At 40.8% G+C, this 18759-nt stretch overlaps 1 protein-coding gene across 1 annotated transcript in view; it reads left to right on the top strand.

The window, feature by feature from the left end:
- Positions 1–18759, top strand: part of scube1 (signal peptide, CUB domain, EGF-like 1) — an 88234-nt gene that overhangs the window by 59317 nt on the left and 10158 nt on the right. The window contains exons 9-20 of the mRNA XM_055055533.1: positions 7162–7284; positions 10490–10606; positions 10690–10812; positions 10905–11024; positions 12841–12885; positions 14313–14429; positions 14524–14682; positions 14784–14987; positions 15067–15228; positions 16601–16768; positions 17867–18028; positions 18159–18356. Of these exons, the coding sequence (XP_054911508.1) occupies positions 7162–7284; positions 10490–10606; positions 10690–10812; positions 10905–11024; positions 12841–12885; positions 14313–14429; positions 14524–14682; positions 14784–14987; positions 15067–15228; positions 16601–16768; positions 17867–18028; positions 18159–18356 (1698 nt within the window). The remainder of the gene's footprint in view (positions 1–7161; positions 7285–10489; positions 10607–10689; positions 10813–10904; positions 11025–12840; positions 12886–14312; positions 14430–14523; positions 14683–14783; positions 14988–15066; positions 15229–16600; positions 16769–17866; positions 18029–18158; positions 18357–18759) is intronic.

Here is an 18759-nt window from a genome sequence, read left to right as displayed (position 1 = left end):
GAGTTCCAACATCTTCAGGAATCATCAGGGCTTTACAACAAGAGTACAAGAGTATCCGCTATATTCAAAACAACTGAATTTCAGCTTCATAATGCTTTTTTAATCCCAAAACAAAATGCAATAACACCAACTACCCATGACTTTTCAGAGTCATGATGGATGAAGATGGTGACGGCTGTGTTCTTCATGGTATGAAAAGTGCATCTTTGCACAAGAATCTCTGGAGTCTAGAGGATGGCAGAGAGAATGACTATCATGAGTTCACAAGCTCAGAGGCGGAAGAAATGGTGATTGACGAGCTGGAACGTCTCATTTTATTTTTCGTGTTATTGGAAATAAAATAAAGATAAAACCATAACAGATGTTGTGGTGGGACGATTGCCCTGTGGATCGGACCAGAGCAGAGTTTTGGTCGAACAGTACGTTCTTTCTTACAACCTCGGACAATTGCTCTTCTAAATATGTCAACTGGCTTCTGGAAGTCGAGTAGTCAGAGCGAGACAGCTCTGCTTCCCAACGCATAAACAAACACGCCCATGAATATCAGACCAATCATTCAGTATCATTGCATGTGGAAAGAGGCGAAATGTTCTCAAGGAAAGTTGTGAGAAGAAAGGGCAGCTGAACCTGAAGAGTTTGGCCATAAAGACTTCAGGAAATAGGTGGACTCTTGCAAGCCTGACAACACTCACAACTATGAAGCATGGGAGTGGCAGCATCATACTGTGGAGGTATTTTGCTGCAGTATACTGTAGATCATATCACAAGGGAATACATGATATTAATATACCAAAAGATCTCAGTTGAAGGCAGACATGGAATTTCAGTACAACGAAGTCTTGTCAAAAGGCTTGAAGGCAACAAAGTCAATGTTTTTGATTCACAATGTATTGCCAGACATTAAATGGTGGGTAAAAGGAAGCATGCAAACTGGATTCAGCTCCAGCTATTCCTCCATCAATGGATCAAAATTCCAGAAACCTGAAGGTCAAATAATCTGGCTTCACTAAGTGTTGAGTTGATAGTTTCAAGAAAATGCTACCAACTCCCAAGAAAGTGTGTCTGAGTTCAAAACTTTAGAGAATTATGCAGTTTTCTTTTCCACTCATGACACCAGCACTACACACAAATAATTTAGATGATTTGAACAGACCTAAACAGGGATTTTATTCTGATTTAAGGTCAGACAGTAAGAACAAGTCTTTTCTTTCCGAGAGAGTATGTAAATATCTGGTTTCAAAAGTATAGTGTGCTGAAATTTCCACTTCAGCTTAAGTTGAGTGCCTCCTTCGACGGTGGTCCAAGCCGATGTGGCACCAAGTTGCTCCCCAGTGACAGACTGCAGTCTTCCGTCGTCTCTCCCCGTGGTTTCATCAGCCGCACTCTGATGCCAACAGGATGTGCCCTGTCCTGCCTGTCTATCATAATTGTTTCAATATAAACTATGCAGGGCATGTTTAAAACCCACCAGTGTGATAAACACTCTTTTATCCGCGCTGACAGACAAGGCCGTTCAGCTCCTCTCGATGACAGACGCGCCAACCCGAGGAGACGTCTCATTACAGGCTCTCATACCAGCAGCTGGGTTAAAGAGAGGCTAGAGAGAAGATGTTGTTAACGGTTTCCAGATGTTTGATTAGGAGGTGTGCATCAGAGCGAGGTCAGATCGCACTGTCGGGCGAGTGTGTGTGTGTGTGTGTGTGCGCGCGCCCCTGTAACGGCGGGATTGTTAACACTCATTACATTACATGGTGGTTTGGGTTTTGTTCTCGGGGAAGTTCATGAAAGGTTAGATGTGTGCACATGAGTTTCTGGCTGCTTCTGAGAACAGTGTGTGGTCGGTAAAAAAACAAAAAAAACAGAAGAACTGGATTGGCACTGTTGACATGTCCTCGCTGGCTTGCGTACCACATTTACCTGAAAAGACCTGATAATGCACTCAAAAGCATTATCCGACCAGATGGAAGTTAAAGGCCTCGTCACATCAGCTCTGACCGTCAGGAAAGGCTTCGGTCTTGAAATCCATCAAAACCCTCCGACTCCATGCAGCCCTCTGAACTGAGCCACTGAGGCAAGTTTATACTTTCTATCTGATCTGGAAGTGGCCAGCAAAGCCAGGACTGAATAAACTCAATGTATTATGCAAATGTAAAAACACTGCACATTTTTACAGTCATCTTAAAGGGACGGTGTCAGCCACACAATGACATTTCATAGCACAATCAAATAACGATGTTAACTTCAGTTAAAAATTACGCCAATCACATAATTCCACTCTAATACCAAAAAATTACGTATATATCAAATATGACTTAAAAGACATTTATTTTGTAATAATATATGAATATTTAAAATTGACATTTTGGCTGCTCAGACCAAACGGTGAACCGTTGAGCTCTTAGCCCCAAGGGGTCTGCTGCTGTGTGACTGTGGGCCAATGGAGTGTAAAAGTTCTGCGAATGATCAGCATGACAAGAAAATCCTTCTGTTAGTTCAGTACATTTATCCTGCCTGTTCTGTGTACAACACCCGTCTACCAGAGGTCTCTAAGCACATAACATGTCATCAGGGTCTCTTTGTACCTACAATAACTGTCAGTTATTTAAAAGTAGTCTACTTCAAACTGCTGGGTGGAAATGGGTAATATAACTCCAATAAATATCTTCAGGTAAGAGGTCATGGAGTTTATTTATTTTTGTTTGATCCAAGGTCAGAGCTTCTTGTACCTCAAGCTGGAATCAGGATTAGGCCAAGATTTTACATCAAGTGCAATATCAAAGCTTCACACACACAAAAAAAAAGAAAAGATTTTAAGTCCAATTCAAGCCGTTTTTACACGCATATCTCTACAAGTGTTCGACATACAACCAAGACAGCAGCTGTGAATCCGTGGGCCTCCCTGTGTGGTGAGTAGGCTGAGTTAAATGAGACTGTAATAGCCGGAGCTGTTCAGAGGAGCTGCAGCTCAGCCTCTCATCACACATCATTGTTATGCAAAACAGAGAGTTTTCCTTCAGCCCACATGCAGTCATGGAGTGTTTGTTTCTGAGCTGTGGTCATTTAATACCCGAGTAAATACACACGTCTTCTCAGCCTGATGTCTGTCCTCTGCACTGACAACACCCTGCAAAGAAAACCAACACTCTCCAACACAACCAGATCCCCATGCTCTGTCGCCAATTATTTGTGGAGGTTCGGGTTTCTGCAAATCTTTTCCATTTAATTACTTCTCTCTGTAAATATTTGCAAAAGCTGCACAGATTTTCTTAGCTTTACGCAATTTGTTCTGTATTTGTGTTTGGTGCACATTCCAATTCGGGAGTCCGCATCAGGCCAAAGTGAGAAGAATCTGATTTGTTTTTGTTTAACCTCGCATTTTCTTTCTTTCCATTTTTTCTTCTCAAACGTTGAGTTGAAAGAAAACTTCGCTCATTAACCACTCCAGAACATTTCTGATGCATTGAGACAGATCTGGGAGGGAGGGTGCTCTTCACAGCATCTTTTGGTTTTGGCTGACCACTTATGAAATTATTTAAATTTTTTTGTTTTGAATTTTTTGCTCCAACACACTCTCCGGATGCAGTCTTGTGTGAAATGTCTTTCCTTTAATTAAGGACATCCTCATTAAAGTTCCACATTGCCTTTGGCCATCCAGATGTTTCTTTGTTAAAAAAGAAAACAAGCATGAATGAGTCCATTCTTGTGCACACACTGATTTCACTCATTGTTTTATTTTAATCATTAAACTAATAACAGTAAATGTTTTTGATTCATAACCTCTCCTGCATCAGCAGTTGGTGAGTGAAGCCATTTGATTAACTGACACAGAAACAAACACCATGCCGCATCTTACAGTCAGGAATCACATAATTCCACTCTAAAACCAATATTTCAATATATGTGACTCAGACCTAATTAAACTTTTTAAGAATCAATCTAACGCGAGCAATAAGTGCAACTAATCCGTTCTTTTAAGACACCTGACTGGCTGTGTTTTGTGACTATAGTTTTGAAATTGAATCAACAATTAAATCTATAAACTGCCGACCGAAACCCTAGGGTAGGGTTAGGGTTAACCCTAACCCTAACCCTACTTTTCCCGTTTTTATATGTAAATGTGCCAAAGTTAACAAAACTAAACTATGATGAAAATCCCAAACTATAATAATGCAGGTAAGGAAGGATGAGAGAGCTTCCTAAGATGAACCAGCTTTGTGAGAAGCAGAATTTGTGTTGGGTGGCGATTAAATATTGAAACACTAAAATGCCAAAACAATATAATATATATTCTGTCTTTCACAGTTCTGGTGTACTTATTATGAAACTGACAGATTTCTCTATTCTTTACAAGTGGGAAAACTTGAAAAATCAAGTATATCAAATATTTATTCTCTCCACTGTATTTGCCTTACATGCTTTTTTGTCTGAAGGAATCTGATTACAACTGATAGCCTTCTCAATGTATGAACATCACTCTCAATCTTTTAATAAACCCACTTAACTATTTTATAGAACACAGTCTGTCCTTATCGGACTGAATGATGACAAAAACTTAGATCATATTGAAACTTCGGAAGGACTGACTTGCGTTTATCTGTCCTCCTTTTCTTCATTGCAGACTTTTTCATTTCAAGACTTGCTCTGGCTTAATGTATTTACTTAGGCTCAAGGAACATTTAAGCTTCATTAAGGGTAATTATCTACCCATAGCCACCCTCAAAGTGCCCCTTAAGTGTGGGCAGATGCTGTGATTCTGCCAGTGTTTTCAGCGAGGAAGGTAATTAAAAAGCCGTGTCTGTCTGTCTTGGGTAAGCTCAATGTTGTGTTCACTGGTTTTACAGACGCGCTGCAGTGAAAACAACACGGCTAGCAAGCAAGCACTGTGGAATAACGTTTGTTCCCCTCCGCCCCCTAATTTTTGGATTTCGTAGAAATGAATTAACCATTAGTTTTATCATTTCTAGACTTCTCAACTCAAAAGTGACGCGTTTGCACTTTGGTTTTATCCTGAATCTGAAAAAACAGCTGTCCCTCTCAGCCTCGGGAAACAACAGAAGCACGTTAATGACTGGAATAAAATCCTTTGGAACAGACTGTACTTCAGGTAAAACATGAAATAACAAATAATGGGAGCAAAGACATGAACAGGAGCAACACAGACAAAATCTTAAGAAATGGCCTCAAATGTAGAAAGTGCTTTTATAGTTAATTAACTGAAACCTTCAAAATAGCCTCTGAGTTTCCAGTACCCTCTGGGATATTTGAGCTCCACACCACAGCTACTGAATCATCATAAATGCTGTAATAACCCAATTATAACATTTCTAAATCTCATGTTCCACAATGCCGACACTCTGTCTGCACTGATGAAGATCCAAATCATTTGTTCAGTCAGAGCAGCTCAGACTAGTTCTCCATTACTTCAGCTGATCTTCATGTGCCCACTTGGGGGCGCACACTCACTTGGTTAGTTATTGAACATGGGCAAAATGGGAACCAAATGAAATGCAAAAGTCCCCAAACCGGTGATCAAAACAAAACAAAAAAAAAAAACAGATTATCACACATTTCTACTGACAATTTTCCTGCTCTCGTTTTAGTCACCATTCCCTCTCTCTTACATCCATATTCTTCCCTTTTAGTATCTAAGTTCCTCTTTCCTCTCATGTTTTCCGGTTCCCTCCCTGCTTATCACCATTTCTGCTTGGACTGGGTCAACTGCGGCTCAGTAGAGGAATTGCCTTCCAGTTTCCTCCTGTCACATATCAATGTGCCCCTGGCCAAGACACTTACTCCCACTTACACTAAGATGTATAAATGTGTTAAAATGAGCGAAGGCGGCTCTGGTGTCAAATCATTGGAGTGGTCAGTGTGACTGGAAGAGAGCTATATAAGTTCATCCATCTACCAACCAGATCTGCCATGTGGTCAATAAAAGCAGCTCCTCAGGGCGACTCCATCCCCCTTTTTAATATTATTATTAATAGTAATAGTCGTAAAATATGTTTTATAAAAAACTGTCCAATACTTGTGTGTATTTGAAGAGTTCCTGACATATTCTAACACTTGTGCATGAATTTGTCTGAAATTAAATTCCACAGAGGAGGACAGATTTATTCAGGCTGAATGTGAACGTCATGTCTTGTTTTGTGTTATTCACATTTTTATTTGTGAAAATGTTGTTTATTATCAAACTCTGTTACACAGAGTCCCATCAAAATGCGTCAGTTTGGTTGTGACAAGAAAGACAATTTTAACAGGTTTTAAGTTGAGTTTCAAGGTCATGGTCAAGGTCAACTTTGTTATCCGGCCATCATTGCACATCTCATCATATTTATCACAATACAAATATTGCAATAATATAGACGGTATAACTAGAATATAGAATAAAAAGTTAGAGTAAAAAGCTAAAATTAGACACTTGATAAAATAATTGTGCATTGGGAGTGAATTTAAAGTGATCCACTTTGTGTAGCAGATCTGCTGCAGGTACATTGACCTGTGGTGTGGTGCAGCTCTGCCATTCGACCTTCAGCTGTCAACCAACTTTGGACCCACTAGAAATTTCATCCATGTTTCTAAGAATCTATTTCAAAAATGCCAACATTGAGTATATCTACAGATAAACATTTTAAGGTTGTTTTATGTATTTATTCTTGTGTTATTTTGTGTTTTTTTTGTCCCTTTGCTTATTGATGTGGTTCAACATCAATGCCTTCAGGATGAGAGATGGAAATTACCCACCAGCCTGTCTCACGTATTTCCATGAAAATGTTCATATTGCTCCATTTTTAAAAGGAAACTTGAACATAATCTAATTGAATGTGCTGTAGTGTTGTATAATCATATTTCCCAAAGCAAAATTAATCCCTACAGATAAAACTGTCTGTAGAAGAGGTTTGGAAAATAATTAGAGAATCTACTGTCTTATCTAACATTTTTGAGTTCCTAAGAAAGAGCATCTTCTCTTTCTTCCAGTTTATTGCCTGTTTCCAATCCTAAATACGCTTTACCTGTTAACTGTCAATCCCTGATGGGCAAACCCTTCATGTATAGGATGGAGTGCTCCAGTATTGGTGTTCTTGTGTGAGTTTTTTGTGACTTTTTTCATGTGTCCCTAATTATCTTTGTTGATTTGACCTTCTGACTGAATCAACTCAGATATCGACGAATGCGAGGAGAACAATGGAGGCTGTGATCACTTTTGCAGAAACACGGTGGGCTCCTTCGAGTGCAGCTGCCAGAAAGGATACAAACTTCTCACCGATGAACGAACATGCAAAGGTTAGCAGACGTCTCTTTTTTTAATCATTGTTTTTTGGTTTTGTTTTTTTTTTTGCCAATAATCTGTTTGGTTCAGAAAGACATTTTGGCTATCATTATAAGTAAAGTTATTCTGGTCTTTTGTACAGCTTGCAAGTGTTTTGTAGCTATTTATGATCTCATTTGTGAAAATTGAACTGTCTGCATTGTTTGATGTAATCAGAGCAGAGTTACTGCTTCAGTAGGGGAAGGTCAAGCTGCTGTTCATGCATCTGTGAGTTCCCTCTCTGGGTGTGTATGTCATGTCTCTGGATGCTTTCTGAACACACTAAGGTTGCATGACCAAAGGCAAATTCCTACTTACAAGTCACAGCAAGCGAGGCAGATCAGACAAACACAAAATGATTTTTCCTAACACCAAAACCCTAAGGTTCTTCTACGCTCCGCCCAAAACAAACACTCTGAGACAAACAGCAGTGTGTGTATGCGTTGGGTTAGCCAGGCTTCGTTGGTTGCATATTTGAAGTCTTTAAGTATGTGGTGTTGAGTGGTGTTAGCCACATCACAGCGTCTCTCTGATATGGCGTCGCTAGCAGAAGCACACCTCTGCCAATGTGCCGCAATGCCAATAGCTGCCAGGTTTTTCCCATCCACAGACATCTGAAGCCAAAATGATTCAACCCCAGCTGTGGAAAAAAAACAAAAAAAAAAACTTTACGGGCAAAATGTGCAAACTGACAGATGATTGCAGTGAATCAATCAAACAAGAACAAATTAAGTCTTCAGCGTTCTTAAGAGGCGGGGTCATTTGGGCCCCACCAGTTCTTTACAGTGTGCGGTCCGACAGGGTTGCACTGACCTCGTCGGCGGCTTTATACGGTTTTATTTGTGGTTTTGGAAACCGACGTTTTGATAGGACAATGCCCCCGCTTACCCACTGTCTAACCGTGACATTTGCTGCGCTCCTCCTGAGCAACAAGCTAACAGCATGGGAGGGTAAATGTAGCGTGACACCTTTACTGACTATCGAAGTCGCCAAATTATTCAACCTCTTTATGATGAGCATTTTTAATAGTCTGGCGTTCTCCGGATTACCAAGCCTGTAGTGTTCCTTAATCTTAGCCCACCCCTCACAGCCAAAGGCCTCCAGCTCTTGTTGGGTTTTTGTGCTGCAGCTGCCATTTTCAACCCCCACCAGAAATTTTCAACAGATTTCAATTCAGCCAGCAATAGCTGTGTTTCCATTACGAATGTTCGCAAATCTTTGTCTGAAAAAAAAAAACAGTTTCACAACTGTTGTGTTTCTATAAAAAAATATTTGCAAGGTGTTTCTCTGAAACATTGATACGCTTTAATAATGTTTTAATGTCCATTTCCATTGACATTTCCATTCAAAGTTCCCTGGCCATGATGCTCACAAACTGCAGTTTTAGGCGGTCAGAGGAAGAAGAGCTATGCTCAAAACCTTTTATTTGGTATATTTTTGATTGTCTCGAGTTGGAAAATCATCCGGCAATTTTGCGGCGTGAACCCGGCATTAGCTCTTCACACAGTTTCTCCATTTTGGCTTCATCTTTGCTCAGCGATGGCAACGTGTCTGTTGAATGGCTGTGACCAGATCGTGTTTGTTTATTTCTTGATATGTAAAAATCTTCTAAATGAAAGGTGTACATTCTTTTTAGGATGACTGTACGTATGTTAGGAACTACTGTGTGGCGTTTCTGTTTATGCAAACCGTTCTGGTCCGACTGGCTGCGACCACACGGGCGAACCGTTCCAATGTCCTCTCACTGTTTGCAGAGCAAACATCCAGGATCCAGACCAACTTCCTCTGAGTTACAGACTCCATTAGAACATGTTAGATTAACATGTTTACTGACAACACTGTATCCCACTGAGATTTCACATTTATTCATTTATTATAACTAGTTCTTACACTTTTATGGTACTTGCTTTGAGCAAGTTTTGATTTTACTGTGTCCTGAATTCCAAGTGAAGCAGAATATTTCAGCCTTTTATTGGACTTGTGTTTTGTTCAGGATTTTATGAAGGCATCTACCTGCCAGCACTTGAAAATAAAGAGAAAATGTTCTCGTTATGACGAAATTGCAAAACAAATTGAACATTTTGTCAGTTTAACGAGATTTTAAAACTGATTTTAATGAGATTTATGTCTCATGAAAATCAAAAAAATCTTCTCTTTTAGACAAAAAAGGTCATAACAGTAATGCATATGTTTAGTATTTTTAGAGGTCATCTCGAGGAAACAGACTGAGAGGAAGAGTCGCAGTGAGAAACTTTACTTTTTTAACAAGTCAGTCAGAGGACCATAATTTTACATCCTGCGTGACAAAAAAAGATTCTTATTTAAGTTTAAGGCGTTTCTCCTTAAACTGAATTTGTTTACTGCATGAACAAGCATTTATTACTTAATCCTTCCTGAAAAACATATTCTAGCCCAAAATCTACTAAAAAATAGGAAACTGTAATCCTCTTTAATAATGCAGTTGTTAAGGATTGTTTATATATGTTTTGATCTGCACTGATTTACAGATCCCTCTTGTAATTAAGTATTTATATAATTAATGAATTTGCCCGCTCAACAGGTTCATCTCTTAGTTTTGGCCCTCATGTAAAATGTTAGATCAAATCTAACGTCAGTTGTTATCATTTTGCCTTTGCATCTCATTTCACTAGAACACACACAGTTCAGGGAAAAACTATCAGTATTTTTTGATAGACCGACACAAAGAAGCACAGAATTGTGAGGTGGAAAGAAAATCATAACTAGTTTTGAAATATGTCACATGTAAAGCCAAGAAGTGTGGAGTGCTTTTGCGTTTAGCCCCCTTCAATCTGATATCCCTAAATAAAATGAGCTGTTAATCAGCTGCCTTCATAAATCACCTACACTGACTGTTGGCAGGAAGGAAGGTTTTATTTCATGGAGGCCTTTTTTTTTTCTTTTCATTTGATGGATTATTTATTAATAACGACATTTAGTTGATATTGAATTGACCTGTTGCGTCCTTCACACAACCAACACAGGCTGCTTGCATGAAGGATTCACTCAGAGGAAACAAAAAGAGCCCCACGCTTTCGATTGTTTGTGAAACATTTCAAACACCATGTGTCGCGGTACGGATTGCGGTTGCACTTGTACAAAATGTGAAAAAGTTCAAGAAGTGTGAAAACCGTTGCCGTTTGTGTGTGTGGCCTCCCTCAGACATCGATGAGTGTTCCTTTGAGAGGACCTGCGACCACACCTGCATCAACTATCCTGGCAGCTTTGAGTGCCTGTGCAACAGGGGATACATCCTCTACGGCCTCACACACTGTGGAGGTGAGTGTCCACGCAGAGATGTTGTTGACCTGTATCTCTGACCTCGACCAGGACACAGATTTCTCTCTGCTTTCCTGCATCAGACGTCGATGAGTGCAGCATCAACAACGGCAGCTGTGAGTACGGCTGCATGAACACACAGGGCAGCTATGAGTGTGTGTGTCCGCCGGGACAGAAGCTCCACTGGAACAAGAAGGACTGCACCGGTAAGCTCCGGCTCCGGCCCGTCCACGCCTCTACCTCCAGCCTCCGTGTTTGGACGTTGCCGGTGTGTGATGTGGTGTGGTGTGCTCCTCAGAGGCTGTGAAGTGTCTACCTAACGGAAAGCCTGCTCCGCGAGCCCAGCTGGTCTGCACTAAGAGCGGAGGTGCAGAGGTCTGCTCGCTCTCCTGTCCCTCCAACGCTCTCTTCCTCGCAGGTAGAGTTTCCGTCGATCATTCAGGACCAGAAAGAACAGCGAATTATGATGCATCATTGAAACACTGGTAACGTTTAGACTGTACATGGAAAAATGGAAACACTTGTAGACCGACACCGAACAAGAATTTAAAATCAATCTTTTTAAAAACGCGGCCAGAGGAGTGACATAAGGACTTTGCTGCAGCATTCTGGATGAGCAGCAGCTGCCTGCTCCTGAAATGATCTGAGCTACTGAAAGTAGCTCTGAAGTTAGCATCGATTTTCTTGTGTCCTGTTTACTCTGGCAAAATTGAGAATGTATTAATGAGTTGATTTATGTTGTTGTTCATTCAAATTCAACTCAAATGTAATTTATTTATCCTAAAGGGAAATAAAATATTGCTGCAACTCATATGATTCAGGCATCTTCAAAGAGTCGTGGCGAGAGACGTTGGAGTCAGAGATATGATCTTTTCCCATTATGATCAATGGAAGAGATGGTTTGAATTTCCTGCTTTACAACTCCAACAGGGGTTGGGGTCAGAGTTCAGCTATTATATGAACTTGTGAGAGGCTAATCAGAGCCTTCCAGTCGTAAAAACGATTCGGATGTTCATGAAAGGAAAGCATTGTTGTGATGAAGGCGGAGTGTCAGAAAAAGCAGCAGTTTCTTAAAGAGACAATTTCAAGAAGTTAAATACCAAAGTCCTGTTTCTTCTAAGTCACATCTTATACAGCATTTTTACTATGTTGTTTAGTAGATTGTGGTATGAAATGGCACAATGTGCCTGGAAAATACACAATACCGGCCCTTTAAATTTTTTGATTATACATATTTTCTGTCATATCATCAACAGGCTCTTGCTGTAGTTGATATAACAGCAGAAAAGTCTGCGGTGTTGGTTTTGTAGACTTCATTTAGCATTTTGCGGCCTGCTCTCAGAGTGACTGGACGGCCAGTCCTGGACATCTTGGACTATTTTTCACTCACTGGTTATATGTTCCTTTAATAAATGACACGGTCGTTCACAAACTGCATTTTGAATCTAATAAGGTTATCATAGTATAAAAATCTAATTGAAATCCTCTTTCACATTTTTAATCAAGGCATCTACTTGTTTGCCATTGAGTGCTGCCCTCTGGTGGCATCAGCTGACAGCTGCAGCTTTTTGAGCTTTATTTCTGGGCTCCACGTCCAGCTCTCTGCTCTGACTGGTGTGTTATTCACTCAGGATGGGGTCCTGTCAGCCCCAGCCATCCCAACGCTCTGGCTAACACCTCAGGCTCTTTTGCTGCGATAGCGCTTAACACATCTGCAAAATGATTACATACTTTGATGGTGGCGTTCCGTAATGTGGCCCTCGCTAGGTTTGACTTGGCAGCTGCAGTGTGAGAATGATAGATGGCTCCGAGGCGTGAAGTGAAGTGTTTGTTTTGTTGGAGTCCGTTTTAATATCACAGAGGTGAAAGCCAGGTAAAATACTTGTGGCTTAACAGAGACTGGACTCTTGTTTATTCTGCTTGCTTTTTATGATTTTCGAAGGCTTCAATCTGTCGTTTCCTTCTCGAAATGTGTACATGTGTGTTCCTGTGCATTGGAGGAGAGAGACATCATTAATAACTCTTTTTTTTTCAGCTTTCATTTCACAATCAAGGTTAAGGTCAGATGGAAACACGTCAGCCTTTGGGCTCTCTGTCTGTTTTTGCACAAAATAGGGATGAAACTTGTTTTAACACCACCAATCACCCCCTAACATTACGTAAACCCTAAACTCTCATTATGATCATTCCTCTTTCTTTAACTAAAATCTAATGTTTGTGTTTCTTCCTTGCAGACTCAGAGAACTACACATTAAGCTGTGGAGTTCCCATCCAACCTGGTAATGCTCCTAAACATGTTGCACTGTTGCATTAAATCCAGGAACTAAAGAGTTATGTAAAAGTCTCACATTATGACCACAAACTTTAATATCTTGAATTGTTGCCCTGTAATTATCTCCATCGACGCTGATCAGCTTCCCTGTCCCTGCTGAAGAAAAGCATCCCCACAGCATGATACCGCCACCACCACTCCTTATAAATCCTATTTTTCAGCAGAGCCTGATTCGGCAGTCAGAAGGTGTGCTCTGATTTGGTCATAGTTTTTTAGACCTTCCACTGTGAGCATTGGTTGTGTACATGTGTTTTATTTCCATGGAGACGGTATGACTAGTGTATGGATGCAGTTTTCTGGCTCATTGCTGACCCTTAAAAAGTCAGACTTGTCCAATCCGATTTTGCCCAATACCGACTCTTTTTATGTTTTGTCTGAAAAAGCGCTGAATATGGCGACAGTGGAGCAGAGTTAGCCACAGTGGGGTGACTGTCGTTAACTGCACACATTCAGACGTGACCTGGTGGGCGGGTCTGTCAGTCAGCCAGAGGGAAAAAAAGGACAGAGTTAGATTTTTAGACCTTTGCAGAGGTAGATAAGATTAATGATGATGTTTCACACCTAAGTATCAGCTGATCGCTAACATCCCAAACTAAAGGAAATTAGGGCCAATATATTGGTGCACCCTTAGACTAATAGTGTATTTGAACTCTTACTTTTTTTCAATGTGTGAAGATTATATTGCATACAACTTTAATAATAGTTCAACATAAGCCCGGTCTGTGACAAAACTGTAAAATCATGTTGAGATCCATCCTGCTGGATAAGCTCAGTGCCTCTCTTTACTGTATGAGCATGGAAGCAATCAAAGACACCACTGTGTCTTCCAAATGGAGATAAAGCAAACTGCTAATTCAGCTACAATGTGGCTTAAAGACGACAAATATTGAAACTGCAATCAAATACTCTCCAATAAAGTGTTATTCTGGTCATTGAGTCACACTTTGTGTTCCAGTCTGTTCTGTGTAGTTTGGAGCTTTGTAAATTTGCCAGCAGGCAAATTTAGAAAATCCTAGCCTGCACACCCAGTTCTTGTTAATAATCAGCAGTAAACTTTTTAAAGCTTTGTAGCAATAACAAAATGAGCCATTGCCGATGGTTTTAAATCAAATTTGATTTCTGGAGCCATTCTTCATGACCCAGAGTTGGGTCAGATGTTTTAACACCACCAATCAGGCAGAACATCCAAGGAAGGTGAGTTCAGAAACCGCTGCCCAAAAAGGGGAACAGAAACTCAAACCTCATCGGAAATAATGATTATTTTCTGAATGGGCACAAATGTATCTGCCCTGATCACAAATCAATTGATAGGAAGTCTTCACAGGTCTGATATTAAGCACACTTTGTGTTCATTTTTGATGTGCATGAACACAGATCCACTGGCCCCACCCATCAAGCAGAAGGCCAAGTTTAAGATTAAAGATGCCAAGTGTCACCTGAGCCCCCGCAGCAAGGAGAAACACAAGGACTCCTCCAGGCAGAACATCCAAGGTAAAGAACATCTCTGCTCACTTCAGATGCGCTGATGCAGAAATCACATTGGAGTCAAATTTCATCCTCATGATTTCTGTTTTCACTCTGACAGGAGGGCAGTTCCCCTGCACAGATGACTGCCAGGTAACGTTCGTCAACTTCAAGTGTGACTCGTCAAAGAAGCGGCGCAGAGGGCGCAAGTCTCCGTCCAAAGAGGTTTCCCTCATCACGGCGGAGTTTGAGATGGAGATGAAAGAGGAGGAAGCCTCAGGTTCTGTTTTCTCTCTTAGTTCTCTCACAACCTGCCAGAATGAAACCGTAAACATACAGCAAAGGCTCAAGACATGCTTAAGTTCAACGTTTTTACCTCAGACTCGTGTAACATGGATTGTGTGCGGGACAAGATGAGGCAGAAGCTCCAGATCGCCATGCGGACACTGAGGAAGTCCATTAACAAGCAGCAGTTCTACATCCAGTTCTCTGGAACCGAGTACGAAGTGGCCCAGAAACCGTCCAGGATCCCAGAGGGAGCCGATACCTGCAGCACTGGTCAGGTCTTCCAGGACGGGAAGTGTGGTGGGTCTGGACTTCGTGGAGATGTCTTGACTGTGCTGTGCCTGGGTGAGAATTAAACCTGTGTGCTTTTCATCCACAGTGAGTTGTGGTGCAGGGACATTTTACAGTGGAGAGCAGGAGCAGTGTGTTCAGTGTCCTCCTGGAACGTACCAGGACATGGAGGGACAGCTCTCCTGTGAACCGTGTCCCAGCACTGAAGGACAGGGCATCGCCGGTGCCAAGAACGTATCTCAGTGTGGAGGTAACCTCATCGTCTCGATAACATTTTCATTAGATCCAGTCATATTTGTAAGAAAAAAACAGGAGAAAAAAATATGATTAATAGCACTGGGTGCATTCCTAACAGGCCTGTTCAGTTCGCTTCTAGTTTGTTGTCTAGAAAGTTTGGTGTCGTTTACAGAGGTGTGAATGTGTAATCAAACTCTGATGCAAACCAAAGAAGTGAATTCTGGTCCGCATACAAACCTGGGTGTCACTTATGTTGAAGTGAACTCTGACACTGTGTAAATGTGAACACTAAGCAGATCAAAAGCAGGAAGTGGGCCAAAGAGCAGGGAATTCTGGGTAAACATATCCAAATTAAACAAGTGAGTCAGCACTACCAGGACCAAAATAAAAAAAAGAGAAATCATATAACCGCTGAAATCTGCCTTCACTCCATTTTTGTTTCCATTTCCTGAAGATTTTTGTGTCGTTTCCTTCAGTGTTTTTTTGATGCAGCGCCCCCAGAGGCGAGGAGGAGAACAGGCTTTTCAAAGGGTTTAGTTTGTTTGACACAGTTCAGTGTGAAAGTGAACGACAGCAGCTGAAAATAGAATTAATGTTGCAATTTTGGTCTTCCATAACTTTTTAATATCTGAAATGTGTCAAAAGGTTTGAATACTTCCACAAAGCACTTTATGTGCCAGGAGATCATTTTACTCTTTTCTACAACATAAATAAACTGAACTAAAGAAAAGAAACTACAATCAGGCAACTCAGTGTTTAACATCCAGGCATTGCTCTACTTCAGTTGCGGGAACCTTTCCAACCATAAGAACCATTTTTTCCAGCATTTGTTTAGAGCCTCAAAGCAACATGTCTCTTTAAAATGTAGATATTCCTATAGATGTTTTCCATAATAACATCTGCAGAAAATTTTTTATTAAATTTGTAAATTAAATAAACCAACAATTTTGTTTTTAGGTTTAATATGTTTTCTTCAATGGGAAATTCAGTTTTTATAGAGATTGACCTCATAAAATGCACATAGATTGTTACCTATTAACAAAAAACAAAGACTAAACAAGGAATAGTCCTAACACAATTAGTTTAAGGTGTTAGTATTGGTTTTTATTTTTAAAAATGCTGTGCATGTGTTGCATGAAAGCGCGTAAGCTAAAAGTAGCATTTTGTTATTGTTTTTACAATGTTACTGAAAGCCACACTACAGAGTCTAAAGCGTGACACGCGGCCCTGGAGCCGCAGGTATCTGGCCTCTGCTTCAGCTGTAAAACTTGGTGATGTTCAAGTGTGACAGCCGGTGGTTTGAAAAATTCATAAATACCACCCAACTTCCACTCAGGAAGACTGACTGTAAATGGGGGTTTTGTTTTGTTTTGTCTGCCTGACAGGTCAGTGTCCTGCAGGACAGTTTTCCACTGACGGCTTCCGGCCCTGCCAGCTCTGTCCTCTGGGCTCCTACCAGCCAGAACCAGGCCGGGTTCTGTGCTTTCTGTGTGGAGGAGGCCTCATGACCAAATATGAAGCTTCTGTCACCTTCAGGGACTGTGAGGCCAAAGGTCAGGCTTCATTCGGTGTCTGTATTTCTTTACAAACCAGAGATTTGATAGAAAACTGCACGTTTCCTCTCTGGTGGATGTTTGCAGACAGTGTGAACAGCGAACACGTTCTCCTCTGTCCAGTAATTAGCATGTGGAAAACTAAACCACATAGAATCATTTCAAAGCATCTTCCATCTTTTATCATGTGTAATTAAAACATAAAAACAAACAAATGAGTTCCAAGAAAAATATTAAAGCTTGTGACAACAATCTCCTGTAGACTCCATGTCTGGCCTAATTAGTAAGGTTGAAAACACAATCCTGTTTTTCTGCTATAAAAACCTAAATAAAACCTCCCAAAACCTGAGAAGAGAATATATGATGTTCTAAAGAAATTAAGGTTGTTTCTTTTGTTCCTTTTCCAAAATGTATTTGTCACAAAAAAGAAACACAGAAAGGATTAGAAACAAATGCAAGAAACATGGAGTAAATAAAGTATTTTTTAATTGAATTTGAATTGAATAACAAATTTCCAACTCTGAGACATGGAGATAGAGAGATTGTTGAAGGAAGAAGGACTTTGGTTGGCAGCTTTGCTTTAGATTAAGAAAAAAAGAAAAAGTCTGCAGAACGTGGGGATAAAGTTGGTTCTGAGTGAAAGTATGAGCATGAATAGTATGATGAAGGACATGACATGGAGAATATGTCATGGAACAACAGGAAGGTAGGAGTTTGTTTATGTATTTGATGGGGTGCAAGGTTGATTTGTTGCCCAGTGGAATACCTTTCTGCTTCAGCACAAGCTGGACACGCACTGAGGTCCAGTCTTTGATGTTGGGTTCATTGGGTTCCAGGGAATCGGGGAAACTTTGAGGTGATGACGCACACGGTTAATTGTCAGCAACTGTTCTTGAAGGTAACTGTTGACAAAAGAGGGGCTGAGTCCGCTTCCTGGTTTCACAGACCTGACTAAAAGCATCAACAGATAACATTTTGTACACCTTCAGGCTGAGGATTGCTTTGGCAGGTGATCAGAATGTTTTTCGACCTGTATGGTTCGATGCTTATGTGTTTACTGTATCATAATCCATGATCTGTCTGCCATTGCTTTTTCAGTGCACTGCGCTCCTGGACACTATTACAACTCCAGTACCCACCGTTGCATCCGCTGCCCTGCGGGGACATACCAGTCTGAGTTTGGCCAGAACTACTGCATCAACTGTCCTGGGAACACCACGACCGACTTTGACGGTGTCACCAATGTGTCTCACTGCAAAAGTAATGTTATGTTTTATTTAAGACTTATGTTTCAAATATTGTTCTTGGGAGTCAAGATGTTTTTGTTCTATACATCACAGTACTAGAATAAGTATTACTTCAAAGTTGTTTTGATTAAATCTCTCCTCAGACCAGATGTGCGGAGGGGAACTGGGAGATTTTACCGGCTACATTGAGTCTCCAAACTACCCTGGAGATTACCCATCCAATGTGGACTGTGTCTGGACCATAATCCCACCGCACAAAAGACGAATCCTCATTGTGGTGCCAGAGATCTTCCTTCCCATTGAAGATGAGTGTGGAGATGTGCTGGTCATGAGAAAGAGTGGTAAATAGAGAAACAGTTAAAAGATGCAATAAAAAGTTGATCCACATCTTTACAAACTCAGGTCAAACAATTCATTCTAATGCTTGAGCCGCTTCCACAAAACAGTCTCATCAGAAGGCGATGTCCTGCACACATGCAAGCATTCAAAAATCAAACCGGCATTGCAGAACCAAATGAGGCATGGCGCCTCATGTAGCATGGGATGCCTCATCAATAATGTCCAACTTGCATCACCTTGACTTTCCTTGGCTAAAGTTCAGTGATCCATTCTGTCTTGGCACTCTCCAGCACAACCTGTCCAATGTCTCAATCTATTCCAGTGGTGCTGTGTTTTTGTGTGTTCTGGAAAATACCATCTGGTGGCACAGTCCATCCTCGAACTGAAAACCAAAACACACTTACA

This window comes from Poeciliopsis prolifica, unplaced genomic scaffold (genome assembly GCF_027474105.1).
Source record: "Poeciliopsis prolifica strain line A6 unplaced genomic scaffold, Auburn_PproV2 SCAFFOLD042, whole genome shotgun sequence".
Lineage (NCBI taxonomy): Eukaryota > Metazoa > Chordata > Actinopteri > Cyprinodontiformes > Poeciliidae > Poeciliopsis > Poeciliopsis prolifica.
Note: the sequence above shows the minus strand (reverse complement) of the source record. Positions and strands in the feature narration are given on the sequence as shown.